The sequence below is a fragment of the Heloderma suspectum genome, chromosome 3 (assembly GCF_057233095.1).
Source record: "Heloderma suspectum isolate Gila_16-S chromosome 3, 16-S_ref, whole genome shotgun sequence".
NCBI classification, from domain to species: domain Eukaryota; kingdom Metazoa; phylum Chordata; class Lepidosauria; order Squamata; family Helodermatidae; genus Heloderma; species Heloderma suspectum.
The window spans coordinates 224,928,265-224,937,689 of record NC_139460.1 but is presented as its reverse complement, the minus strand read 5'-3'; the positions used below and the strand labels follow the sequence as shown (position 1 = coordinate 224,937,689).

The 9,425-nt window shown below is 40.0% G+C and overlaps 1 protein-coding gene across 1 annotated transcript in view; it reads right to left on the bottom strand.

Annotated features, from left to right (window-relative positions):
- Nucleotides 1-278: 278 nt before the first annotated feature.
- Nucleotides 279-9,425, bottom strand: part of HECTD2 (HECT domain E3 ubiquitin protein ligase 2) — an 85,921-nt gene continuing 76,774 nt past the window's right edge. Inside the window, exons 16-21 of the mRNA XM_084845816.1 lie at nucleotides 9,152-9,226; nucleotides 6,501-6,588; nucleotides 6,064-6,170; nucleotides 3,377-3,492; nucleotides 3,130-3,273; nucleotides 279-1,610 (exon numbers count right to left, since the gene is read on the bottom strand). Of these exons, the coding sequence (XP_084701942.1) occupies nucleotides 1,490-1,610; nucleotides 3,130-3,273; nucleotides 3,377-3,492; nucleotides 6,064-6,170; nucleotides 6,501-6,588; nucleotides 9,152-9,226 (651 nt within the window). The 3' untranslated portion in view covers nucleotides 279-1,489. The remainder of the gene's footprint in view (nucleotides 1,611-3,129; nucleotides 3,274-3,376; nucleotides 3,493-6,063; nucleotides 6,171-6,500; nucleotides 6,589-9,151; nucleotides 9,227-9,425) is intronic.

The following is a 9,425-nucleotide window of genomic DNA, read 5'->3' as shown; positions in this document are numbered from 1 at the left end:
TTTCTTTCACCTTCAGTGTGGTGGTGTACAGAGGCCAACTGCCAAAACAGTTATCCTTGTTCCAATATTTCTGGCCCTGACTGTATATAGACCTTTGCGTTCAATGTGCAAAGGTCTACACAGAAACCGGGTGTGGGGGGATGTTGGGAGTGGGGCTTATGTGCCTACCCACATCCCCCTAGATGCGAGCAGGCAATGCAAGAATAGGGCTAAAATCACGGAGATATCTAGACTAGTTGCCATCACATCTTGTGGCAGTGAGTTAAATAAAAGCTGGAACATTTGATACAGTTTTATTACATTCACTTTTGTATAAAACGTGCTGAATTTATTTTAAACTTTGTGTAAAAGATTTACAGTATGAAGCTCCTAATTAAAATATGCATAATTTACAAATATCAAATTATCAAAATCTCATTGTGCTGAGAGATGACTTGCTTTCCATCAAATAAACAAACTCAATTTATTATTAAACATTACATTTCTCTCTTTAAATTACAATTACAAAAGTACAACAGTCAAACTGTCTAATTTACTGCCATTTCAATATCATAAACATGCAAACAGTTTGATACTTAAAGTTGGTCCATGAATCTAGGTAATTTAAAATAGCAGCTTTTACATTCCTGTACAATCAAGTCTGTTCAACTGTAAAAGCTGAATATATAACATCTGAAGCCCTATACTTTGTAAAAAATAAATCTTTAGCTGTAAATGGCACTATCAAAATCATATTGGCCCACAGGCAGTTATTTACATGCTTTTATATCAACAGTTCATTTTTGAAAATGACAACCAAAATATTTAATCAGCCTTAAAACTGTTATTTGCCTCAACTTGAAAACACAGCCACATGCCTCAGGTTAATGGCAGTTATAAGCTTTGCTGAACTGAAGATGATCTTTCATTGGGCTTAACTAATCAAGAAATATATTATTTATATGTTGCACTTCCCAGGGAATATACATGAGCCAAATCAATTATGTTCAACAGTAAAGTATTCTGCACCTCTTGCCTATAGCTTGAGCGACCTGATGAAACAAGCTGGCTCTGGTAATGAGAATGGAGGCAATTATTTTCAGCTAGACTAGGCAAATATATATAAACTCAAATCTGACAGCCTTGGCAGCTTTCCTCTATCAAGTATTGTAAATATTATGAATATTGTACAAAATTTCTGTAAGAAAGAGTAAATATACTTTTATACAGAAAAAAATGAGTGCACTGTTCATTTTAAAAAACAACAGTTCCACACAGTTCTAGGTAAGTATTAAGAGACAGAGGCTAGTATCCGATGTTAGTCCTAAGTAGCGTAGACCCATTGAAATGAATGAGAGCTAAGTTAGTCATGACTAACTGAAGTTCCATTCATTTCAATGGGTCTACGCTATGTAGGATTAACATTGGATACTACCCAACAACATGAAAAGCTTTAAAGGCACCATCAGAGGAAAGCAAGTGCTACATTTGCTATGCTTTTCAAGTCTTCTTATTCTAAACCAAAGCCTTCTGCATTTGAAATTCCGATTGTCAACTTTTGCTTCAGCTCCTTTTTAGTCTTGTAAGGAGGCAGGCAGAGCTGGTTGAAGCACGTGTGGGCAACAGGTAACCTACAAATATTGTAAAAGAATGTACACATTTTCATAAGAAATAATTCCATTGACTCAAACCATTGCTGAAATTCAGTGTTCCACATGTGTAAATATGTACGCTGTGCTCAGAGTGAGGTTGATCCCATCCATTTCAATGAAGGAATACATTTTTGCTCAAATGAATTCACATGAATTGTCTCTCTCCATTGAAATTAATACAGCGCAATTCTGGGCAGAGCACCAGGAACTGGAATTTCTGTGCCCGGATAGCTTATGTGACTTATGAATTGCATAAGTATTGTTTTTGGCAATTCCCCACAGTTTTAGCTTTACTCACCCGATGCCTGGGACTAACTGAATATTATGATGGATTCTGCTGCCTTGACTCAGTGGTGGAACAGAAGAGGGCTGGCAGAATGTCAGCCCGCCTTAGCAGTGGGCCAAGTGTGGAAAGGGGGCAGAAATATGGACTGTGTCCTGGCAAGTGGTGGCAGTTTGGTTAGATTCTCTTCCTGCCCTTGGTGACTTCTTGATGAAGCTGATCTATACTTCTTACCTGTGGCCTGGGCAATCTAAAGTGGCAGGGGCTAGTTCCCAGCAATACCCTCCCCCTGTGAAGGAAGCGGAGGCAGTCCTCACTATCTAGTTACACTGGAGGATCAACATAACCAAAAGTACATTACTTTCTTATATGAAGCTGATATATATTAAGGAAATGCTCAAAGAAATTGTACATTCATAGGTTCAATAAATACGATTCACAGTTGAGAGCAAAATGGATTGTATTCTATCAGAAAAATACTACTTTCCTAATGCAGCACAGGGAAAAGTACCTGTATAGCCACCATTTGTGAAATCTGGTATAGTCTAGTCAAGAGATTGGTGCTCAGTTACATCATTATGTAATTGAGCATTACATCATTATAGTGCAACCAGCCATTTGGTTTCTCCAATTATTTTATTGCACAAAGATCCATAGTTCTTCATAAAATATTACTTTATCATGCTTTATCTCAAGGTGGCTGGTCCCTGAGTAATACTCATTTGGAGGAATTCTGCCTCTCATTTCAGAGCCCAAAATATGCTACTTATATACACAGCACAAGTGGCTTTCATGACAAGTAGTGCTTCTTTTGGCAATTACATGAAAATACCAAAGGCATCATCTATGATCTTTCTCATCAACAATAAAAGCCATGAATTTTTTTTATCACCTGTGGTTGAACACTTTTCACAACTGATTACTTCATAACGTTTAAACTACCTACACTTTAGGTGTTGGGGTATGGATCTAAAAAAGCAAACAGCCTAAAAATTAACACTGATCAGCTATTTGGCTTACATGGCTTAAATTGATTGTGAAATGTTTACTTACAATTTTTAAAAAATTTCAAGTGAACTAAGTTAAATGTTTATTATAAATAAATTTAGGTGTTTTTTTTTTTTTTTTAGCAAAGCACATGAAACTAGTATCAGGGAACAATGAAATAATGTATTTGAAGTCAAAATAATAAGAATGGAAACAGAAGATATTTACCAGTTTGTTGATGCTTCACTCTTTGAAATCTTGAAATTCAAGTCAGCCATTCCCCCTACAGGTACTCTGTCACTTCCTGTAGCAAAATGCAGGAGCTTCTTTTGAAGCTCAAGAGGAAATTCAAGTACTACTTCCCAGAAATACCTATGACATGCATAAAGTCCAATGTTAGGTTCCATTTGCAATTTGTTCCTAATGTATGTCAATATAAATTTGCATTAAGAATCAAGGAAAAAAATATGTCTACCGGACAGTAAGATCAGTTTTCTGGTAGCCATCGTATTGTGTGTGCCTCTGGAGAGCATGCATATCCAGTTCTGGACTTCCACAAACTAGAATTTCAACCTCTTCAGGACGAAGCAGCTGCCAAATCATTATATTTGAAAACTAGATCACACAAATCAGGAAGTACTAGATTTATACTAATTCAGTTCCACTTATTCCTATGCACTTAAACACAAATTCAGAATGATTGTACTGTGGGGATTGGACTGTGATTATTAACATACAATATTACTGAGGTGTTAAAGGGGAAAACCCATTGTTACTATCCTGTACAAAACAAGAGTAAAGAAAAGGATCTATATTTAATCTATATTTAAATCTCAGTACTTTGTACAATGATCCTCCTATTTATTGCATATATATCCCACCCTGTGTTCCAGGAGCTTAGAGTAGCAATTTAGCCTGGGTTTCCTGTATCTGAGGTGAGCAATCCAGCTGTACACCACACTGGCTTCTAAAGAGTTTGTTTTTAAAAAGCACCACCACAAATTGATTAAAACAAAATGAGTGAGATAGTTTACTTATATATTTTGGATAATCATATTATTCTTAGGAAGGCCAAGTGCTTGCCCAGAAATGGTCCCTATACCTTTAAAAGCTCTGAGGCACCAAGAGAAAGTGCAGCTGCTAAAACATCCACCTATTTCTCATAGGGTTCTTTCACCCATCCTTCTCCCTAAGCCAAGGGGTTATTTGCAGTTTAGAGCAGAAGTGAAGAAACAACAAAATGGGCTGGTTCACACAATCACTGCAGTCCATCGTGGCTTATTTAAAACAGGGTGGATTGTGGCATGTGCAGGCAGCCATTTTGAATATTCAACCCCCAGTGGGTGATTGCCATGGTTTGTTGTGTTGTCTGAAGCCAAATGGCAGGGGTTGTTTGAGAGTTAAACTATCCTCAGATAACCCTACAACAGACCATGGGTTATTTGAGGGTTGTTTAACTCTCAAACAATCCCTGCTGGCTGGGTTTGGATAACAAAGATCATAGCAGCCCCCCACAAGGGGTGAATATTCAAAATGGCAACCCACCCATACCGCAACCCACCGCGGCTTAAATAAGCTACGGTGGGCTGCAGTGATCATGCGAACTTGGTCAATGAGTGTCCAGTGAGCACATAAAACCTCTTATGCACATATAGATCCTGTTCAGACACACATTGGGCAAGGGTGGTTAGGCTAACCATGATGCATGGTGCTTACCACTAACCACTGCAAGTGCTACTGCCACACGTGCAGGGAACCATGTTCCGCATCGTGGTTAGACTATCCAGTCTCTAACCACAGTCCTCTGGATGAGTGGCCATGCATCCCAGCAGTCTTTGCACTGTCAGCCATTTTGGTGCTTGGTGCTGCTGGCCATTTTGGTGGTCAGCACTTCAGCAGCCTGCTGCCCCGTGCCATGGCATATGGCCCCCGGGCACATCCCGCAGCATGGACTCACATGGTCTGAGATCCGTCTTTCCCATTCTGGAGGCCTATAATCGCCGCTCACCACCGTAATCCACTGCCCCGATGCACAATTAATTCAAGCGCCCCCTGCGGCGCAAACGGACATAGGCGGCCATCAGGAATCAGCTTCCATCACTTCCGCCGACCATTTATGCTGCTGCAGGCGCAGTGCTGGAGTCCATGCTGCCTCTGCAGTTGCACTGTAAGAGGTGCAATCGCACGTGGCGATGCCTGACATGGCCATAGTAGTGGTGGGCTGGCCACAAGTGGCTGCGAGCCACAGCTCTATGCTCGCTTCTCTGCTGGTCTACAGTGGCCTGTTGCCAGGGGCAGCGTATTGGCAGGCTCTTGGCAGCCGCATCATTTGCTGCTAGGCAGATCTCGACCATAGAGATCTGCGCTCAGCTATGAGCAGCTACTCCATCTTTGGCCACTCTTGCCATGGGGCTGTATGGCAGCTGTCAATTAACCACAGAGGCTGTTCAGACGTCACGCTAAGCCATGATAGAGCTCAGTAACTATCATGCAGCAAGTGGTTAGTAAATGTGGTTAGTCTGTGGTTAATAAACCAGCATGGTTGGGACAGATGCCTGTTCAGACATCACACTAAGGGTTAGCTCAAAACTCCTAACTATCTTGGCTTAGCGTGATGTCCGAACAGGGCCACAGAGACTTTGATGTACTGTAGCAATTGACTAGTCATTCATCAGCAGCATTAGGCACCATAACATCACTACTTGTTTCTTTTGTGATGAAGCACAAGAGAGAGAATCACCAAACAGACTGAAGGAGGGGACCCCCCCCCCCGAGGTGCCAAAACACAGGAGTACTGCAAGTTGGATAGTTGCAAAAATGTTTAATATAAGCTCAACGTGTTTTGGGTTGTAAAAAACCTTTCTCAAGGTCACTCTTAAAAACTCTGTTGCACTCTGTTAAATATTTCCACAACTATCCAACTTGCAGTGCTTCTGTGTTTTGGCACTTAGGGGTGGGAGTGTTTCCCTTGTTTCTTTTGTGGACAAAAGGTTTTTCAAATAGGTTTCTAAGTCCTGCATCACAGAGTATAATGTCTACTGTATTATATGCACAATCCTTATTCACAGTATATGTGCATATCCACAATGTCTAGTAAATATGAAATTCTTCAACCTTTTTGTTAAATAAACTTCTCAAAGAGTTTTCAACTTTTATTCTTACCATCAATGCATATGAAGCACAGACGCTGTGAAATCCATAATAAAATGCTGCAAACTGTTTGTAGATTGATTTGTTGAGAAGGAAGTCTACATAAAGCTGCACATACTCTGAAAAGAAATAGTTTTGATTTTCTTTTTGTCAACATTAGTCACTGCTATTTACTGCATTTTATTTTTAAACTCTGCTACAATAAGAATATTTAGGTTGCAATCCTATGCATGTTTAGACAGAAAAAAGTCCTACAACTCCCAGTATTCCCCTGCCAGCCACACTGGTTGAGGAATGCTGTCAGCTGCTGGACATTTTTCTGTCTAGATATGCATAGGATTGCACCCTTAAGAGTTTCTATATTATTACCAGGTGTATTTTTACAAATCAGCTCAACTAATTAAAAACATATCTCAATATCTGCAAGTTTAGTTAGGCGGTCAACTTACCTTTTCTATTCTGGTTGGTAACTGGAATTTTGTCACCACCAGGCTTTAGGTTGTAACATTTGATGACTCCAAATTCTTCTTGAAAAACCTGATGAAAAAAGATAACACTAGTGTAGTGTAATGGTTAGTGTGTTGGACTAGGATTGAGAAACTAGGACTTAGCCATGGAACTCAGTGGATGTCTTTGGATCAGTCAGTATCTCTCAGCCTAATCTACCTCACAGGATTGTTGTGGGGATAAAATGGGGAGGGGAATACCATGTACACCATCTTGAGTTCCTTGAGGAAAGTTGGGATATAAATGCAATAAATAAATGCATGCATATATCTGTTACTTGAAATTCTTTTGTCAGAATATCTAGGACAATCAGCCATATCATATGTTGCTTAGCCATTGAAGACATCTTAGTAGTTATAGCAAAAATACCATTCACATATGAACATAAGGTGAGAATGTCTCAATGCTCCTGAATTGTCTGTCCCTTAAGCTAGAATTGAAGTTGAAGAGTCAAGCTGCTCCTACCTTTAAATGGATTATTCATTTACTGAACCCAGTTTATTCTGCCTCCATATAGACTATGGCTACTAATCTTGGCTTACCTAGAATCTCCTATGCTCATCTCTAAAAAAGACTTCCCTACTACCACTCCTGACCACACTAATCATGTTTTGCTCCTGGCTTCAACCTTGCTCTCAATCTTAGTGCCATTTGCAACTGTAAGCCAAACAGGCCACCTGCAACCCTGCTTGACTTTGTAAATCCTAGACTATCATTAGTGACCTAGGGACGCTCCTGCCTTTTCAATATCAGTCTTGTGATCTGAGGAGTTGATGTCCAGAGCCTTTGAAACTTAGGGTCATAAGAGTGTATACAGATGTACCTAATTTTAGTGGTAACCTTGCTGTGGAAACACATCACCAGTTTTGTTCAGATGTACCATTTTTACCAAAACAAGTTCATGGCAAACTGGTCATGCCTCGTTGCAGCAGATACTAGTTGCGCAGAGCATTTATTAGCTGTAATTAGTGACATCATTGACCCACCTCCCTAGAGCAAATTTTCAACATTTTAAATGTAACCCTACTTCTTGTTTTTAAGGGGGATGAATGTATATTTAACCAAATAAATGTACATATATGTAGCACTGTATTTATTTATTTTTAAAGGCAGACAGTTTGCCTGAATTATGGGGATACAGGCAATCTGAAGATCAGCACTGAAGTTGGTGGCATGTACTTTTTTCCCTTCTCACAGGGGATGTGAGTGGAAGTCAGGCTCATCGTAGGAGAAGAAAACGTCCTATTGTTAAGTTCCATCTGTATACACTCAATAGTGATCAGAGTGGATTTTATTCCCTTAATGGGCTTATTTGGACTCAGACTTCCCCTAAGCTTATGTACTATATAAGGGCTGACAGATCCATTTGAACACATCAGAGGAAATTATATGGCTATCAACAGATAATCAAATGCCAGCCACTCCCTTTTATTTGCCTTTCAGTGGTCGTACCACTGGGTTCTTCAGGGAAGTTCTATTTGGAGAACTTCTCTACACTTTGCTAAAAGTTTTATCTAGTTTCAGGTCCCTGAATTGGATCCTAGCGATTTCTTAACTTGATCAGTATCCTACAGTACAGCTAACTGCACCCTGAGTAGATACAGGCTGTGTGCTAGTGGTTCTGGTCATGAATCATCAAGGATATATACAGTGTCCTTGTCCACAGCCTGTATGTTATCTTTGTCTTTGGTCTAGTTTTCAAGTACTTGCTCTGCTGATCATCTTTTTTTAAAAAGATTTCTAAAGATTTCTTCCTATTACAAATATTCTTCGATGGCGACAAAAATGGTCATGGTCCCAGGATTAGGTAAAATGGCACTCTTGTAGAAACTCTGATGGTGGAAATGAAGAGGGACTTCTGAAAACTTCAAGAGCCTGAGCTGCCCATGATAAGTTGGCACTGGTTAAACTACTCTGAAAAGCTCAGAGCTACCCATGAAGGGCTAATGGGAGACTCAAAACTGAATGTGGCCTGCGGAACTTAAATAAAGTGTGAAGTGCTTGGATTGCTTGACTTGGGTGGGGCTTCTCCTTCCACCCACCCACCGTGCAGTTAAAGAGCTGCCTGGATCCCAATTAAGGGGAAGGGAGTGTGGCAAGGCAGGAGGGTCTAGGGTTGCTGGGCATAGTACAGCCTAGTCTGAGCAATGGGAGGGCAGATATCCTGTTTCTACTGGGCACCCATCATTAAAGAAGTAGATTTTTTCTTTGTGCGGGAGAGGGAAATAAGAGTGAAGGAAATAACTCATGGAATAAGACCTCAAAATGACCCCTCTTAAGACAGATCTGCTGCCACAACCCTCAGGACCCTATGATAAGAGGGAAAATGATAAAGGAAGAAGAAAAAAAGAAGTCTAGGAGCTTCAGTACCCACAGGAGTTACAAGACTGACTTTCCTGTCACCAGGCTGGAAGTGATAGGAGGGTAATGTTTCCTCACCAGCTGAGGACTATGATAAATTAATCTGCTATCTCTGACCAGGCATGTAACACACGATACGGCTATCCACAAAGGAAGATGGGAAAAGCTAAATAGTCTAACAGCACTTGCTGATTAATATATATCGTATTTTACAATTGTATACCGACTGTACCTGGAAGGTCGAATAAAAGTCTTCTTCAACATTCCCTTCATAGGACAGAAGCTCATTTAGTCCATGAGCTAGCTCCTGTAAGAAGAGTTGTAACATTTATAATACATATAATGTTCTCTTTTCACATAAATCTCAAAGCATGAAGTGCAGGAGGTCAATTGGGAAGGCATGAGCATCTCATGCTACAGATATCAAATCATATATTTATTTATTTATACTAATTCTGCATCAAATGTGATGGTTATATGCATGTATAAACTGCTGCTTTCCCCTT